Raw genomic sequence first — 20147 nt, forward strand, 5'->3', positions numbered from 1 at the left:
AAAATGCTAGTTCATGCAATCATTTGTCATGCTAAAATTTGCAATGTGTGACATTAAAAAACAGTAGGTCTTACATGACCACTAATGCTTTAAATATCATAGGATTAGGGGACTTTGTTCCATAAAGTAAAATCTTCCTTCTAGTTAACTATATCTCCTTTTCCTTATGATTTAGTCATAGTAAAACAGAGAAAGGTTGCCACCTAGTGTGTTTAAGATTTCAACCAGTCATGAAATGAACTTGTTTAGGAAATTATATTTTCAAGTGCTGATGTTGATTGAACTTATATTTTAAGATGAAAACAGGCTTTTTCATGTTTAAGTACTTGAACCGTTTATGGATCCCAACAAAGTCTCCACAAGAGTGTGGGTATTTAGATTTCTTGCTTTCAGTTTCTTGCTTGTTTCTGTCTTCTTATTACAGAAAGAGTAAGGGTAGAAAATAACGTGATAAATAATACAGAAGTAGAAGAAGGATAGGGCAGGGGATAGAGAATAGAAGTTCCTGACTCTACTGTGTCAGGAAAAAGAAGACAATAGTGTACTGTTGAGCCCTGTATTCTCCTGCCTCCAGCAGCACTGGCTCAGGATTCAGCAAGTCTTTCTCTTTGGGAGAGGCAAGGCTCCCTGGACTAGTGAAGATGACTCTGGTTCAGTTCCTGGTAAGCAGGGAAGGTGACAGAGCATGTGGCACCTCCTTGGACATCTTGAAACTTAAGACCAATGTGACACTGACTCCCACAGTGACCTGCAGTAGTTCATCCTGACTGTTTTAGAAGTTTCTGCACTTGCATTCTGCTGTGACTGTTACCTGGGTACCAGTCTCATCACTCACATACATAAGTACGTGCATACATACATGTATACATGCGTGCATACATACATACATATAGGCACGCAGTGTCAACATGACTTTTTTTCTGAGCCTTCCTATCCCTCATTCTTTCTCCGCCTGTCCTCCATGAACACTCCAGTTCTTTTCTTAAAAGAGCTGTATTTTCCTTAAAACAGATCCCAGCTGTTTTTTGTTAAGGGTTATTGTTGTTATATATGAAAGACAATATTGCAACATCCTCACCCAAAATTCACATTACCAGGAGGTACAATTTCAAGTGTCCAGGCGATATTCACTGTGTGACTTTGAATCTAGCTTCTCCGTCACTTTATAGAGACCCTAATAGGCTCTTCCCATCTCAGAAGAGACTCAGAAAAATATTTAGCTAAGTAGGCCTAGGAAGCTGCAATTTATTACATTGTATTATAATCCCTCCCAGCCCCACTTTACGTGGCAAGGCACTTTGAAAAGTTTCTGTGGATAAAGTTGTTCAGGTGCAAGATTTCAGAATCATTTTTTCATAGGATTTTTTAGCATATGTGATTATTCAGTTCATTAAAACTCACACATACTTGAAGCCAAATCATATTCACAAGGTGAATCTTCTGTTGATCTTAGCTACCAGATCTGTTTTTAAATTATTATAAGCAAAGTGTAAGACACAATTCAAAGATATGTTTGTATTATATTTATTTTCTTCTAACCACAAATAAAAATATGTTTTACTTGCCTCATTCTACTAGTGAGAGCATGTCTGAAAAGATCTGTTTTAATATTGAATTGAGGACTTAGACAAAGATTTTTAAATTATATGTTAGGTATATATTCAAAGATAATTTAAGCATGACATACTTTTGAAAATAAATGGATAGCCTATAACCTGCCCTTTATTGAGGAATCTGCCACTGAAATGCTAGGAATCATTTTCCTGTTACTAAAGTGAGACCATCTTGAGATATCTGGCAGAAACAATTTCTGGGCAATTTATTAAAAAGTAATATATTTCCTTCACTAAAATGATAACTGTCTTTATGCTTTCATAGGGAAGAAAGCAAGACTGGTAAATTATCATAAATATTATAAAGTATATTACTTACAATACTTGTAAAGGAAATACAACCAAAGAAAAAATTAAATGTTTTAATAAATATGCAACCCTTTTGAGTTTTGAAATATTGAAATCCAGTGTAATCTATGTAAAAAATTAGGGGATGTATTTCCATGGATTCATTTCAGATTCATGATGTGCCTTGGTTCAGATGACTTAGTTCTGAGAAAAATAAACTTTGTAATAGGCAATTATAAAGAATAAAATGAAAGAAGAGACTATAGCTTGGGACAATAACAAGATTTCATATTATTTTAATTTTGGTTATCTGAACTGCCTCTCGTCCATTTTGTAATACAAAGTCTTCAGCTTGGCCATATACTGGAGCAGATGAATAGTTTTTCGGACTGGCAAATCAAGTAGACATAGGTGGCATGTCTTTTCCTCCCATCATGGAAATTTTAATAACATGTTTAAATCCCAGAAACCGTTGAACTATCTTGAATGCAATATATGTAGTATATACATCTATTGAAAATGTCTTTTGTGTTTGCACTTCTAACACACTACACAGTTTACTGATTTGTCCACCACTCACAAGAATGTTTGGCTTCAAATGAATTCTAAAGGTGCCTTTATGTGTGTAGAAAGTTGTCAAATGCTGAAGTGCTTAGCTCTGGATTTTGTATTCAGGCTTTTTAAACATTAGTGTATCTGTAAGTATTTCTCAGTTGTTTTGTGAGAGTTAGGCTACTGTTTCAAAATAAGTACACAAGAGAAATTGTAGCCCTATATTTACCTATATGACACAGCCAGAAGGCAAAATCAGAATGATGGGCCAAGGAAGAAATGTAGCTGGCCAACGCTGGCATCACTTTGAAATTTGCATTTATTGGGCCATTTTCCTAGAGCTTTGTTTTTAGTCTTTTTAAGCTGTTCCATAGAAGTCAGCCAATGAATATCACAAAAGGGGACCATTCCAGGTATGGCTGTGCAGCTTACTACCTGCATGTCTTTGTGTTAAGTCTCAACCAATTTGAGTTACAATTTTCTTATCTGAAAAATGCCAGTAATATCACCTACCTTGCAACATTGTTGTAACAGTTGATGATATTGTATATAAAATACACTTGCTATGATAGCATTCTTTTTACTTTTGTAAATGTTTGAAATTTTCATATCTTTTTTTCCCCAGAACTTTTTCTTTCCCCCAGAGCTTTTAATGCTGTCATCTTCCCTCTCTCTCTACTACCACTATTTAGCTTAGGTCCTCATCTCTTCTGTTCTCTAAACTGGTCTCCCTGTTTCCACTTTTACCCCTTTAAAGCCCTCAATCTTGTATAGACCTGTCACAGGGTCTCAAGAGTCCTTCTTAGCGAAGTATCAGTTTTCTGAGTCTTTGCAATTTCCTGACTGCATAGGAAAGCAAAAATCATTATGATTTGAAAGTTGTTACTACTACTGCTAATTATTATTATAGAAATGTTTATTGAACATTTACTGTGTGGTAAGCACATTTTTTAGCACTTAACATTATCAATTTATTGAATCCCAAAACATAACTATATGTATGTGCTATTATCTCCATTTTACAGATGAAGAGGCCAAGGGAAAGTGAAGTTTGATAACTTGCACAATTTCATACACCTAGTATGTGGCAGAGCTGAAATTCCAACCCAAACTTCCATCAGAGAGTAAAATCCAAGTTCTTATATATGTCATACAAGGGCTCCATGATCTGCTGCCTGGCTCATTACCACCCATGATTCTGAATTTCCTGCCTTACATGGCATTCTCTAGAATCGATGAGCTTCTCATTGCAGCTCTGTATCTGTTTCTTTCTCATCTAGGCAGCTGCTCTTCCTCCTTGGCTTCATCCCTCTCTGCTGGCTCCCTTGGGCTCAATGGCCTCCTTGCCACTTCAGTGCACCAGGCCTGTTCCCACCCTGGACCATTGTTCTAGGAAAGAGCCTTTCTGGGCTTGACCTCAGAAGACCTTTTTTTTTTTTTTTGAGAGTCAGTGTAAGTTATGTAAATTATTTACTGATGACAGAAGAACACTATCTTAGTCCAGTTTCTGTTACTATAACAGAATAGCACAGACAGGGCAATTTATATAGAAAAGAAGTTGATATCTTACAGTTCTAGAGGCTGGGCAGTCCAAGGGCATGGCATCACCGTCTGATTAGGGTATTTGGGATGCATCATCCCAAACGATGGAAGAATGGAAGGTCAAGTGAGCACATGCAAAAGAGGAAGCATGAGGGGCTGGGCTCACTTACGGTAACTAACCCACTCTTACGGTAACTAACCCACTCCCACCATAACAGCATTAATTCATTCATGAGTGTGGAGCCCTCATGACCTAATTACTTCTCACAGGCCCCCACCTCTTAATACTGTTACAATGGCAATTAGACATCAACATGGGAAAATACATTCTTCGATTGACATCCTACCTCTACCACTTATTAGCTTTTAGACCTTATGCCCTCTCTGAACCTCAGTTGCCTCCTCTATAAAATGATCATAAAACCCAATGTCCTGCCTTCTTAGAGTTCTAGAGTTCTATGAATAATCTCTACAAAGAGCAGGTGCCTCTTGAAAAGCGTGATTCTGGAACTAAGGGGGTGTAAAATAACACATGTTTCCTTTACATTGTTTTTTCCTTCTTCTGCTTTTATTTCCCACATTTTTATTTTCAAGATCTCCACATGGTTTGATCACCACCACAGCACCTATTCTAGCTATTGGCAACAATTTATTCAGTAACATCATCCATATGCTCCCTGTGCCCCAGCATGTTTCATGGGTGTTGTTTTGGGCCACTCTGGTCACTTTCAGATTGTTCATGAGTGAGCAAAAAGTTTACTTGCATTGTTCTCAGTTAGGGCCATGTCCAGGGAGCTGTCTGTGTTGAATAACAGCATTCACCTTTGATTTAAGAATTTTATCTAGCTAGATCAAGAAATAGCTGATGGTGACTCTGGAAATCCTTGTCTCAAATTATTCATGCTAAGAAATACCACAAAAGAACCCTGGGCCCCAGTTTCTCACTTTCCTCTAACTGGAATATTGCACAAATTTCCTTGCCCTTCCCTGTCCCTCCAAGACACGTCATGCTGACACCTTGCTCCCATAACCCAGGCACAGTGTAGCTGGGGTTGCTGCAGCAACAGCACACACAGAGTAACATTCCCCAGTAACTACAGTGGCTGGGATGTGAGTCAGTTGAAAATTGCGCTGGGTTTTTATTAGTGTATGATGCAGTCCCATGTCATCTACAGTTCCTAGCCTGTCCAAGACTTACACGGGATGATGCGGAACACTCCATGCCAATCACCTTCAAATGTTAGATGGTCAAGGGTTCTCTCACTGAAATCACTGCAGTTGCTGGTTCCTTCCACAGCACCCCTTACTAATATCTACAGTAAGAAGCCAAAAGTAAAACTCAGGCCCCACTGCTGGAACACTATTTCTACTATTGCATATCCTGTGTACCTAAAAAGCAACAGTAAACCCTGGTTGATGATCAAGAAGCCCCTCTTTTTGCCCAGGGAGTTGGACGATGGTTAACATCCCAGAAGACATATTTTTAACCCAGTTGCTGGGAAGAACATGTGCTGAAGATTAAGGATGGAATCACTGTAATTCTCTATGGGAACTCATGAAAGTGGAACTTGCCGTTTAATACTGATTGACACTGAGCACAGAGTTATTGGTGGTTTCTAATGTGGGATTTGGTTTATTTTTCAGACACGGAGATGACTTGATTGTGACTCCATTTGCTCAGGTAAGCACAGCTTTGTGAATGGGCAGGTTTCTCACAGATGTAAAAATTTAATTTGGGGGATTAGTTCAGGTTATTAATTTAATTTAATTTTAAATCAAGCACAACTATAAATACAAATTCTTGGTTCATTCAAGCAATTCAGAAGCACTGCTAGAGAAAGTGGCTTTGCCTATATTAATCTGTTTCTTATAAACCCATAGAACCAGACTATCTTTGCTTCAAATAACAAATTAGCTAAGGGGAATACTTAATTGGGCCCATAGTTCCTTAACTGACATAAGCACTAGAAGCAGAAAGCTATATCATGGCTTAAGTTAGGTTTAGTATAATTAGGTATATGATAAGTGCTTGAAATTCAATATTCCAAGTCAACCTAATACCTTATTTATCTCTTTTTTACATATGTCATTTGTACAGAGATTTAGCTGAGTGATGTGTTGATGTTTACTTCTTCCTTCTAGGCATACAAATCATGAAAATACTTTAACCACATGACATATATGCAAGCAGGTGATAATGTGATCTAAAATGTTTTGGAATATATATATGAAAGAGTTGATGACCAGATCTATGTATAGACCAGTACCTCTCAGCCCTACCTGCATGTTAGATTAACCTAGAGACTTCTTATCCCAATGCTCAGGCTGCAGCCCTGGTCAATTAAATCCAAAAATTTGGAGATCTGATCCAAGCATCTGTATTTGGTAAAGGCCTCAGTATTTTTCCAGTGTGCAGGAGAAGTTGAGAGTCCCTGGTATAGACAACTAAGGGCAGAATGAGATAAAACTGATTTAACTGGGGCATGAAGCAGGTTTAAAACCAACACTGACGAGTAAGAAATGTTAAATACCGAAATGCAAGTAATACTGAGAGGTTGTAAAAATTATAATCAGTCCTATATCATACATCAGGGTGCTCTTGCACCTTGGACAACTCACTTAAATTTTCTGAGTCCTCTTTGTTTTCTACTGGTAAAGTTAGGTGACTGAGCTGGATGAAAGGCAGTCAGATCTAGTTAAAACCCTTTCACCTCTTCTTGCCACCTAAATGGACTTGAGCAAGTCACTGAACTTTTCCAAGCCTGATCTCTTCCTCTGTTAAATAACAGTTCCAAGAGTACCCACCTCATAAGGTTGCTAAGACACTGAAATAATACCATGCTTGTAAAATGCTAGGCACAATTGCTCAAAAATATAATATAAAAACTTTGTCATTGGTTTAAATGTATAGAGCCGAAAATGTTCTTTCTTTTCTAAAATGTCATAAGTATTATTTTTTAAATGGATTACAGGGTTTAGATAGTAGGATTATGTGTAGTTCTACTTCTTAAAACTTTCCAAACTTTCATTACTGTAAGTTAGACCTACAATATAATCAATTCATAAGTAACATAATGTATAATAGTTACTTTTTAAATTAATGCAGGCAATTAAAACTAAAATACAACCACCATCCTTTTCAGATGGTTAACATCTTGTTTGCTGAAGGTTTTGCTGGAGATCATGAATTCTTTCTAGTATCTGTATTTCTGTGTTCAAAAATTTTACACTTGTATGATTTAATAATATTATGTGATACCAAAATGTTATAAAGTTAGGGGTTTTTAATTGATTACTATTGAAAACATGGCTGGGTGTGGTGGCTCACACCTGTAATCCCAGCACTTTGGGAGGCTGAGGTGGGTGGATCACCTCAGGTCGGGAGTTCAAGACCAGCTTGGCCAACATAATGAAACCCTGTCTCTACTAAAAATACAAAAAATTAGCTGGGCGTGGTGATGGGTGCCTGTAATCCCAGCTACTTGGGAGACTGAGGCAGGAGGATTGCTTGAACCTGGGAGGTAGAGGTTGCAGTAAGCCAAAATCATTCCATTGCACTCTAGCCTGAGTAACAGAGCAAGACTCTGTCAAGAAAAAAAAAAAGAAAGAAAACTTATAATTCTGTATCTAAGACCTGAGAGAGAGGTGAACAGACAAAATATGGCATAGCAATGTAAGTAACATCACCAAACAGAACCAGTCATTCCAGTTTGAGTTCATTCAAGTAGCTATTCTTGTTTCTAACCAAATTATCTAGGTATTTTTATAAGAAAAAATATATAAATAGTTAATAAAAAATGAAAAAAGATCTGTGTATGACATATGGTCTTTTATATCAAGTAGTAGTTATTAATCTGCAACAAATAGATTAATAAATTGGACTTGAACCCTATCATCAGTGCTCTTAAATTCCAAGGAAATCTAGTCTTTTACCTAATTAGACATTTTCTGTAGTGTACCTATAATCTCCAAGAAAAAAATAAACTAAGAATTTCAAGATATTGGGAAATACACACACACACACACACATAATTTAGTTTATATATATATATATTATTTATATATATAATTACATATAGTATATATTATATATAATAATTATATATAATATATGTTATATATAATTATATATATATAATTTAGTCAATATTAGTAAGCTATTTAAATAAAAAAGATGTGTACTTAGTATACTTGAAAATAGAACTTGGAATATAAATCAACTCTGTATAATTTATAGGCATATCTGATGCCCAAAAATAATCCCATAATATATTAAGACTTTGCTTATGATTAGCTAAGTGACTCACAATACCTTGTAGAGAGTGGTCATTACTCAAGAGGCTGCTGATTTTTTTTTTTTAAGTGGCTTCATCACGATTTTCACAAATGGCCTTTTACTGGAGTATAAGACCTGGAAAGCCCCACTAGAATTAAAAACAAAACAAAACAAAACAAAAATCTGTTAAACCCTGAAGAGTTTCACCACTGGTAGAGCATCTATGGGGAGGTGGGTAAGAGAGAAGTCCCAGTGTGTACGTTTAAGTGGCCTTCTCTTAAACCCTGTTGGACATGATTGGCATATTTTGCTGACCCAATCACTAACTCCTCAAATTTTCTTTAATACAAAGTAGAACACTTACCACTTAACGGTAAGCACTATTTTAGCATTAACTATTTAAAACTAAATACATGAGATATTTATGTCACTTGAAGTGATACCAATCTAATTTGTCCTGATATATCATAATTGCTTTCACCAAGGGACAGAAAACAACTGATTTTAGAAAAGTCACTCAGAAAAATATTTAGCCAAGTAGGCCAAAGAATTATCCTCTTTTCCTAGCATGCTTTGAAGATTGGAATTTTATACTAAACCCTAATGAAAAAGCTATGCTTCTCAAAAAAAAAAAAAAAAAAAAAAGAAACAAAAACTTTTTGCATAAAAAGTTTAGAAAAATAAGAAAAAGAAAAGGAAAATGTTCTAAAATTCCAAACCCCAAAATAACTGCTACTGACATTTTCCTTCATACCCTTTAGATTTATTTTTCTGTGCATATTTTCTTTCCTATGGCTCCTAAAAATGGCCCTCCCCTATCGAAAGTGTTCGAAGATCCTCCCTCAAATCCATCTCATCTTCTGCCTCTTCTTGAGAACTCATTTCTTTATGCCTGAGTCCATCTCCAGAACACAAAAGGATCCCTCCCTGGTCTTTCCAAATCATGGTTTCCTTTGACGTGAAAAGAATAAAATCCTAAAATAGAGGAGAATTCAGGAAGCCATGCAAAGATATATTGAACATTTTTGACCAGGCTAAAGCCTGAAACATCTTGGATAGATGTAATTTTCAGAAAGGATCCTATAGTATCTCTCCACAGTCTATCCCGTTGTCTAAAACACTGTCAGGGCTAGAATTTCTTGCTGGTGTTTAACCTAAACTCTTTTCCATCTCTGATTTCTTATGCTTTCCCTTATAAGCTCAGAATCCCTTTGGTCCTGAGAGAAAATGACAGCTTTAAATTTTTTTTATTTCAATTGTTAAAGTATTCTCTTGTGTTTGTTTTGAAATCTTTTGGTGTGGGTGTTTCCTTAGGCACGAAGGCTAGAGAGGAATCCCACTGGAGTGCACTCAGCAACTGACCGTTTTTTCTTGGCCAGAGTTCTTGGGGGCCAAGGAGCACTAAGGAGGCACAATGCTGATAAACTGTAGGGAACCCTTCTCTGCAGTCAGCTGCCTCCGGACTCAGTGATCCCAGGATTTGTGACACAAAAGTTGACTAGAATTCTCATGTGGAAGTGTGTAATGTTAAATGAAATAGACTCTGATGAAAGAGAAAACAGGGAAACCCAAGCATTATGCTGGATCCCTGGAGAAACCCTCACATCTTTCAGACTAAGGAGATATTCCTGATTTGAAAATACAGAGGCAGGAGAATAACTTGAACCCGGGAGGCAGAGGTTGCGGTGAGCCGAGATCGCGCCACTGCACTCCATCCTGGGGCACAAGAGCAAAACTCCGTCTCAAAAAAAATAAAAATAAAAAAATACAGGGTAGGAACAACAACTACATCTTTTTACCTTTACTCTAACCAAAGTACAGCATCTGGGAGACTTCTAGGATAAAACATGTAGTAGTTATTAATACTACAGAATATTACCATTTAGTCGGTAATAAAATATAACCAATATTCTCATATCCCTGCCTGTCCCTCAGCCACTTCACCCAGCAGCAACAATCTTGTGGCCTCATCACCATCCCCAAGCTTGCAGACTGTGCTAGGCCCTCCCTGCCAGGCTGTGAAAGAAGATAGTCACCTCGTTTCATTTGGTGCTAATTTTTTAGCTTTTCTTTAGCCTTAATTAGTTTAAATTACAGCTACTATCTTCTGGACATCTAAGTTCTTTTTACGATCCAACCGTATAAAATTGTCTATCAACCATTTCTGGTGTACAAACCAGCAATTTCATACGGTTTAAACAAAATATAACTTGGAAAGAGATTTTCTTTTCATAAAAATGACCTTTCCATTTTGTAAATAAGCATAACTTGACTCCGGCTTTTTCCGGAGGTAAGACCGAAGTGATGAATCTCTTCCAGCGCGGGTTGCCGCCGCCTCCACCGCCAGTGGCACCTCCACCTCATGGTCTGTGTTTTACCGCCATCTAGTGTTAGCAAGTGTATATGGTTACGAAAAACAATCCTCAAAACCATTTATTTTCCTCTTTTTCTTAGGCTATAATGTTCAGCGTTTAAGTGTTAAATGATAACTGCATTTTCCTGCTATTTTCAGTGATTCCTACTGTTTAATAAATGTTTAGAAGCACCTAAGGAGATCCGAGAGTAAAGTATGTAAATAACATTGAATCCTTCCCCATGGGCTAATACATGAACCATCTTCGTCTAAAATTTTTCTGTAAAACTACCAGTATTTCTTTCCTAAGGAATATATATTTCTCATGATTCCCAATGTATTTTTGACATTTACTGGCTATACTTTTGCTTGGTGGGGCAGAAGAGAAAGAAATGACCTTAATTTTCTAACCAATGAGCTCTGTGGAAGAAACCTCAGGGACCTTTTTGGTTAGCAAGCATTAAGAAGTAAGGACAATTGTAAAAGGAGCATTAAAGCTTTTACTACAGTTCTTAAAGAGTCGAATTCAGGGGAAGTGAGGGCTGCCCTGAACAAAGCAAAGATCAATGAAATTTTAATTTAGGGGCTTCGGTAAAACGGTTTATAGTTCTCCCCACAGCCTACAGTAACAGATGCTCCCTCTTTGTGCCCTGCAATGAAAGTGAAAGCTTAAAAGACTAACACAGTGATAACAGTGATGACGACACCAAGAGTCAATCAGCGAGGCCCAAGACAACACCCCCTTATAAGATTTGTCTAGAAATGTTATTTACACTTCTGCCAATAAATAGCATACATGTCATACTGTAGAAGATAATAGTTAACACCAAACATAAAATGTATAAAATACTGTTTGTCCTACTGCAAAAAAATAAATAAATAAATAGATCCACACACACAATAAATAATCTAATACTGGCATGCATAGGAAATAACTTCTCTACAAGGTTATTTATTGCAATGGTGTTTGTCAAAAATCAACTTTAAGATAGAAAACCTAAAAGCTGATTGCTAGTGGCCAGGCAACTGAATGTGTGGAGGAGAGACTGGTAGACAGATTTCTTTTTTCACTTTTTATTTTGAAGTATTTCATATATATAAGAGAATATAGCTGGTAATTATGTAAAATATAAAGAATAATACTAAAATGAACAGTTTAGGAAATAGAACAGTATCAGTATTTTAATGTCCCCTGAATGTCCCTCCCCAGGTTAATCTGTTTCTATTGCCTCTTTTCAGAAATAACAATAATTTTGATTTTTATCTCAATCATTGAAGGGGAGACTTTTTGCTTTGTACTCTTTTGTTTAAATTCTGAAGCATGTCAAGATATAAATTATACAAAAATAAATTTTAAACTAAAAACCAAGACAAAATAATATTAAATTAGATTATTTATTAAATTAGTATTATAACAGAGGCAAAAACTCCTCTACAGAAATTTTTCTTTTCGTGACTGATGTTTCCTTTCAAATGGCCATAGAAAATAAGTTGCCTGCAGCTCTATGCCTATTTACCCAGCTGTCAACTGCAATGAACTTAACTATTATGTATGGGAATAAAACTCTCAGAATTCTGGAGTTAAACATTTTGCCTAGGAAAGGGATCAATTAGCTGGTGCAATGATTTTATCTTAAAGTCTTCATTAGTGTGTTTGATATTCACTTCTTAAAACATAAATTAAGCCTGCATGATTTAATGACAGTGGATCATTTATCCGATTTACTTCTACATCATTCAAGATTTCATGCCTAATGAAAGACATCGTGGTCTGATGTCAGCAGTTGGCTATTTGAATACTCCATCATAGGCAGCGTGACCTTTCAGAGCTGTGGGTTGTTTATATGAGATAATGAGCCAGGTTTTTCCAGTGACTGAGTTAATCACGGTTGCCTTCTTAGGAAGCAGCATTAACTCCTTTAGGGGAAAATGCTGTACGTCACTGTCCCAAAGTGTACACAGCTCTCCATTGACTTATAAAAACGAACGTCAATTTCATAAACAAAAACAACAACAACAAAACAGAGTCTGGGACATTTTTGTCTTTAAAAAAAAAAAAATTAGACTGATTTTAGTCTAGGTCCGTGCCAGATGAAAAATTTCTGAAAACAACTCTGGAACCCTTGGAGTAATTAAAAAACTGGACTCTTGAATTACCAATGCTAAGCATTAAGTAAATTTCCCATGTGCATGCCAAGTCATTAAGTCAAAAGTAACGCTGCCATCATGGGCTAATATTGGCTGAATGCTTTCTATTTGCCAGGCACTGTTCTTGGCACCAAACCTGTCATTCCATATACTCCTCACAATTCTACGAGGTAGGTATCACCATCCCAGTTTTCCAGGTTAGGAAGCTGAGGTACAAAGAGGTTGCATATCTAGTCCCAGTTCACACATTTACTACATAACAGAGCCAGACAGTCTGGGTTGTTACATAATACCTACTCAGACATTTGGAATCTGTGTTTTACATAAACTTAGCACTCTAGCTGTCACCCAAATCACCTATAATCCCATCTAATATGGGTTTGACCCTGGGGAAACTTGCCCATTTCAGGAAAAAGAGAGGAGGGAAGAAGGAGAAAAGGCTCTTGGAACCTTCTCCTAGGCTCACTTCCAGTCCGTTGGCTACTTTTTAGTTCCAAATGGAATTAGAAAAAGTGACTGTTAGAGATAGTGATGCCTATTGGTCCTGCCTTGTCATGTGTGTGGGCATGTTGTGTCTATGTATTCATTTAGTCAACCAATTTTTATTGAGTATTTTCTGTGTGCCAAGCATTGTGCATGTACAGGGCAGTAGCATTTTACATAGGAAATGCATCCCTGAGAATTTCTTACAATGCACAATTCAGATAACCTTAACAAAAGAAAGCAATGTCTGCTTACTAGCTAGAGTAGCCATGTAGCAAAGGTAGAAAAACTGTTTAAAATTCACTTCACTTGCCAACTTAAAATTATGGGATTCTTAATCAATTTTTGAAGAGATTTGGGAGTAGGGAATTTTTTTATCCCTAAAGTGAGATTTATTAGCATTTTATATTATACTATTTGAAATGTGCATAAAATGCAATCATGTTATCTGTATATCGCCTGGAATATTGTCTTGGTGACTAAGGAACCCAGAAATACTGTGGAAACTGCTGCTACTGTCACCATATTCACAGACAATAGGGAGAGATTTCTGGAAAATCCCTGCAGTCTGGCCTCTCTGGATTTCCTGTGGATACCTACAAACTTCACTAAGTGTTGGGAGATTCTTTAGTGGTATATGAAACTAAGTTTCAAGCAATATCAAGTTTTATCTTAACAAACCATTTTCAAGTGTATTTAAAATGGCCTTAGTTCAAGAAGTTTCAAGAATCCTTTCTTGTTGTAGGTCTTGGCCAGTCTGCGAACTGTACGAAACAACTTTGCTGCATTAACTAATTTGCAAGATCGAGCACCTAGCAAGTAAGATATCCTTTTTTCCCCTCTTTTTGCTGAACTTTTATATAAGTTTTCTCAACTTGATTGAACCCAAGGCAATATGTTAGACTTCTCTGTGTTGTTGCCACGTTGTCTAATCGTGTATACTAAGTCATATGATGTCCTGTTAATTTTCTATAAATACTTTGTGGTGATGGTTCTAATATCAGAAATGAAGCAGTATGACAAATAAATATGGTGATTCCATCTGTCAGAAATCATCTGGCATGATCAGTCCTCTGCCCAGTTATTTACACTCAGGGTAACTTTATAGTTTTGGCTTACTTCATAAATTAACCGTGGGTGAATAATCTCATCACACCTTAAGATCAGCTGAAAGTCATACTCTCAGGACAACGATGATTTGGAGAAGTGACATCTCATAGCAAAGACCTTTGATTCTCCTGCTGTTACTGACTTTCAGATCAGCAGCATTCATGGAGCAATTAATAGAATTGTGGTTTATATGACAACAGGGAAAGCATTTGAAAGATGGGAAATGATTATCATTTCAGGTTCTTGATAAAGGCAAAAAAATCTAAAAAGATAAAAGTAATTTTTCAATATTAAATGGAAAACTGGTTTGCTGTTATTTCAATGTCCATGTTTTTTTTAAAAAATCTGTTATTAATAAGAAATAAGATATTAAAATACAAACTTCAAATAATTTTCCAGAAGGAAAAAAAAACATTTAAATCAATATTAAGAGGATAGTGAATATAAGTATATTATAACTTTTTTTTTTTTTTAAATGGAGTCTTGCTCTGTCGCCCAGGCTGGAGTGCACTGGCGCAATCTTGGCTCACTGCAAGCTCCACCTCCTGAGTTCACGCCATTCTTCTGCCTCAGCCTCCCGAGTACCTGGGACTACAGGTACCCACCACCACACCAGGCTCATTTTTTTGTATTTTTAGTAGAGACAAGGTTTCACCCTGTTAACCAGGATGGTCTCGATCTCCTGACCTTGTGATCCGCCCGCCTCGGCCTCCTAAAGTGCTGGGATTACAGGCATGAGCCACTGCGCCCGGACGGAACTACAACGTATCTAAGTGTATAACATTTCATAGTAGTTAGTACTTCTTAAAAACAATGAAAAATCTGAACTTTCCATTTCATAATAATAAAATTGACCTCCCAAATTCACAGTTTTTATTATCAAAAATAGCTCTGGTCATTATTCAAGTACTTCTTGTGATAGAAAAAAAGTTTTAAAAAATCAATATAAATGTAACAATGCAAGTTATTGGAATGGAACCCATTAGATTCTGTTTTTCCAGATAATGAATTTTCACAGTCCTATTCTCTCAGCCCGAACACTTCTCGTCTTCTTCTTCCTCTCCTCATCTACTGGGCTAATTGTCATTCATTCTTTGGATTGCAGCTTAAATAAAATTCCTTTTGGAGCACTGCCCCGGCAATACCCAACATAGACACACTCACAATCCCTAATCAAAGTGACGTGCCTCTCCATCTCTGTCTGGTTGTACCTCGTACTTGATTCCTATGTTAGCACGTATCTCTCTGTGCTCCTGTTGCCTGTTTGTCTACTGGGATGCTCCTGAACACTGTCAGTTCCCAGTGAGTAGGAATGTAGTTGGTTCACAGTTGTATTCCATGTGCCTAGTACAATACAGAGTCTTATCAGTCTGCAAAGGCCTGTTCACTGAAAGGGTAAAGTAGTAACTCAGCATGTAAAATCTGAGGGCATGCTTTGAGATACCCCTTCATTACCAATCACATTTTCCATGTAACATGGCCGTACAATATCACACTGACCTCAGCGGCCCCCTTGGGCTTTGGGGATTTGGTAGCTTATAAGATCAGTCACGTCCCCCTTAGAAAGTCTCAGCTCTGCGGAAGAAATGAAGTTACTGGTTGTCACTCCCAAACTTTTTAGTCTTGAATTTTACCCAGGAAACTGGGATTTTTGTCTTTAAAAGGTGAACAAGAAACTCCGTTTATGCTTCCTTTATATATAGTCACCTGGGTACCAGCATTTATATCTGTGGCAGGCAGGCAAATAGTTGATCAGTCAGGCTCCAGAGATGATCTGAGGCCTGTTTCTCTGCAAGACAGAAGTTTTCAGCTGACATACGGGGACAGAACAGATTGAAATGGAAAGGAGGAGCTAGAAGAAAACAGAAAATCATAGCTTGAGCCTGAACTTCCTTTCTGCCTTGACAATGCCCAGGGTGACATCTAACCAAACAGTGTTATCTGGCGGACTCTAAGTAAAGGCCCACTGTGGTCTTCCTTTTGGTCAATGCAAATTTGTGCCTCCATTACTGATTCAAACCAAATCGGCTTCTTTGGGTATCAGAATAGTAGGATTCAATCTATACACGGCTAAACTCAATTCTGTTCAGCGAGAACAAAGTGCTGTAACTCTGCCTCATCACATGATGACCCTGGAGGAACCAGAACTTTCCCGCTAGGCACTCACAGAGCCGCTAGAACATTTCCAAGCTCATCCTTGGATTTTGTGGAAGGCATGTGCTGCTTTGCATAAGCCACTTTTTTTTTTTTTTTTTTTTTTGAAACGGAGTCTCTTCACTCTGTCGCCCAGGCTGGAGTGCAGTGGCATGATCTTGGCTCATTGCAAGCTCTGCCTCCCGGGTTCACACCATTCTCCTGCCTCAGCCTCCAGAGTAACTGGGACCACAGGCGCCCACAACCACGTCTGGCTAATTTTTTGTATTTTTAGTAGCGACGGGGTTTCACCGTGTTAGCCAGGATGGTCTCGATCTCCTGACCTTGTGATTCGCCCACCTCGGCCTCCCAAAGTGCTAAGATTACAGGCATGAGCCACCGCACCTGGCCCACACATTGCTGACTTGTTAACACACTACTGGTTCCTGTCACCTTGGGTTTTTTGCTTTTGTTTTGCCTTTGTGATTTTTTATTCTACAAGTGAGTTCTGGCTCATTTGTCATTAAAGGAGGTATCGATGCAACCCTGGATCAAAGGATTAATATTTTCTGCTTGCCATTACCTGTTCAGATATCAAGTTCCTAAGTGCCAGTTAATTGTAGGATTGATAGTAAAAGGAGATAATCAGTAACAAGTCAACCATTTGGTTTTCCAAAACTGTAGAGTAGTGTAAAAATATTAATTTCATACCATTCCCAGACAAAATCAATGGTTTCTAAATTTTCACAGAGCAAGAACTAAAAAGGAATAATCAGGATATCAATTATTTGAATGATAAACTCTTAGCAAGAAGGTAACAGGTTCTGCTCTGCACAGCAAGACCCCATCTCTTAAAAAAAAAAAAGTTTAATTAGCCAAGCATGGTGACATGCACCTGTAGTCCCAGCTACTTGAGAGGCTGAGGTGGTAGGGGGAATCACTAGAGCTCAGGAGTTCAAGGCTGCAATGAGCTATGATCACACCACTGCACTCCAGCCTGGGCAACAGAGTGAGACCCTGTCTCAAAAAAATTTTTTTAATTTTAAAAAGAAGAAGATAATTACTGGTATATAGACCAGAGCTATTTCAGAGCAGTTGCTTAAAATATTAACCTTTTAGTTTATCGAGTTTAAATTCTCCCCACTTTTCCCCTAACCATTTTATTTTATAATTAAAAAAACTAAAAGAATTCAGAAGTAAAATTTGGTGCATTTTCAATCAAACACAAAATTTTAATCACAAACTGATACCAATAAACTTAAGAGCAATGAAAGGGAGCCAGAGGCTGAGTGGAACTAGTGAGAATTTACAAAATCCCAGGCTGCTTTCCCCAAGTTTCCCGCACCCTGCTAAGAGATTCATCATCTCAGCAAGGCATATTTGAAGAGCCTGATGCTATCGGCACATATGTGAGGCTGCGCATACAGGTTCCACAAAAACATCTAAAACTAAGGCAACAAAGCAGAGCATAGGCCCTAGGATCACATTCGTTTAGTTCAAATCTCAGCTTTGTTACTTAAAACTAGTTCTTCAAATTCTCAAAGTTTTGGTTTTGTCATTGGTAAAATGAGAACAATGAAACTTACTTCCTTAAGGCTTATCATGAGGATTAAATGAGATAATTCATTTAAAGTGCTTATTTTGCAATGTCTGATCCACAGGAAGTGTTTATTAAGTGTTAGCCATTGGTAGAGGCAATATATATATATAATTCTATACCTTATATATGTATCAGACATCTTTGAATGTATCTAAAAGTTTTTTAAATCATTATATTTTAAAAGCTGTCAATTACAAGTAATAACTTTATAAAGTTATATTTCAAAAATGTTGATGGATACTTCATAAATGATATTCTTTTCAACATAATTTATTAAGCACTGACTGAATACTGGACGCATTGTACTAGGCTGTGTAGGGAATATAAGTTAATCAGACAGCATGCTTTTTTTTAAACTTCAAGGGGTTTATAGTCATTTTGTGGAACTTGGCAAACATCTGAAAACTTAGCGAATACAAGATATAATTTATTTAAGTACCTTTGGCTTAGAGTATTTCTAAAGCCTCTACTGTATCTATTTGGACAAGCCATTAATATACCTCTCTAACAAAGATATCAGAAATATAAGAATATAAGAAAGGAAATATAAGGAAACAGGAAAAAGTTCAAATAGCTTCTCTAATTATAAGATAGTTTACAATAAATCATTCACTTCTAATAATGTACAGGCAATCATGAGAATATATGCCAACAATAAAAATTTCTTAACCCTGCATTAGGGAAAGCAATTATACATTGACTGCTTTTTCAAATTCAGAGTCTGTACGCCCTGGCTTCAGTCAATAAAATCAGTAAGAATTTCCTCTTCTCTCATGTCCCAGTGACACTTACATCAGCTTTATTTACCCCAAGTCAATCACTGTGAGATTTTACTGCTTTCTTTTTGGACATGTGTGATCTGAGCCATAATACAAAGAACGCCTAGGGACTTGTCTGGCTGGTCTGAAAGAAATCATTTGCATGTCCAAACTTAAAAATAATTCTTTAAAGTAAAAGGCTGTATCTGAAATGACTCAGAGAGCGATCAAATCAACAAGCCCCACATATTTACTGCTTTGTATTTTTCTGTCTTTGTCAGAAGATCACCCATGTGCAACCAACCATCCATCAACAAAGCCACCATAACAGGTAAGAAAGATCTGGAGCTTATTCTTCATGTGTCTAGGAAGAAACCATTTCTGCCAAAAGTCAATATAACACCAACACCAATTTCATGCTGCAATTTGAAAATGTTAAAGAAATAAACTCTTTCTTCTCTACATTATCATTTCTATCATTGATCTCACAAATTGTCTAAGCTGTTATTTGGAAAATTTTTACTGGTTTACATTTTTTTACTGATGTACATTATTTTTAACCATTTAACTATGTGCTTATACTCATTTGAGCATTGCTCTGGGCATTTGTATTTTGAGAGATGGTGTTACTTTCAAGTCGCTTCCCATTCTGGTTCCACACATGTGTTATTAGCATGATATAATATGTCATCATTTAGTTTAGTAAGAGTGAAGGCATAAATAAAAGGAGTAACATGTTGGTTCATCAATATCCCACTTGTGTGTAGGAAGGAACATTGTTTCAGTAGTCCAATAAAGAACTGAGAGAGCTGAGAAGAAACTCAGTTTGGGAGGGGAGAGAAGTTAATATACAATACAGAAAAAAGTTCAATGAGATCAAAACACAGGGATCTATAAATGTTTGGGAAAGAAAAATAAGAGGAAAGATGAGAGAAGTCAAGTGCATAAAAATAAAATTATCTCAATTCCTATTAGTCTGTTTTAGGCACAGAACTTGACCCCACCTGAACCAAAAACAGAATGCATGATATCATTTTGCTGAACCTGAAACCAAATTGAACTCTTTTGACTATTTCTTGAAACCCCAGTTGATTCATTAAAATAATGGCCTGGAAAAGAAAACCTATGTTTTCTAAAATTGTTACCAGAAGAAAATTAGCATATTCTCCAAACTAAAACATTCTTCATTGGATTCAAATGTCTTCCTTTAGCTCCAACCCATAATGTGCTAAGGAGCTCTTATTAAGTTATTAGTGAGTACACTTTGGTTGAAATTTAACTTTATCTTGTC

At 36.8% G+C, this 20147-nt stretch overlaps 1 protein-coding gene across 8 annotated transcripts in view; it reads left to right on the top strand.

Moving 5' to 3' along the window:
• The window catches only part of PDE4D (phosphodiesterase 4D), an 814938-nt gene that overhangs the window by 588780 nt on the left and 206011 nt on the right, over positions 1-20147 (top strand). For 6 of the 8 annotated variants that reach the window (XM_073014747.1, XM_073014750.1, XM_073014748.1 and 3 more), the window contains exons 3-5: positions 5640-5676; positions 14001-14074; positions 19138-19187. The exons of the other annotated variants lie outside the window; for them this stretch is intronic. In XM_073014747.1, the coding sequence (XP_072870848.1) occupies positions 5640-5676; positions 14001-14074; positions 19138-19187 (161 nt within the window). The remainder of the gene's footprint in view (positions 1-5639; positions 5677-14000; positions 14075-19137; positions 19188-20147) is intronic. 8 annotated transcript variants of the gene reach the window in all.

Source organism: Chlorocebus sabaeus, chromosome 4 (assembly GCF_047675955.1).
Source record: "Chlorocebus sabaeus isolate Y175 chromosome 4, mChlSab1.0.hap1, whole genome shotgun sequence".
NCBI classification, from domain to species: domain Eukaryota; kingdom Metazoa; phylum Chordata; class Mammalia; order Primates; family Cercopithecidae; genus Chlorocebus; species Chlorocebus sabaeus.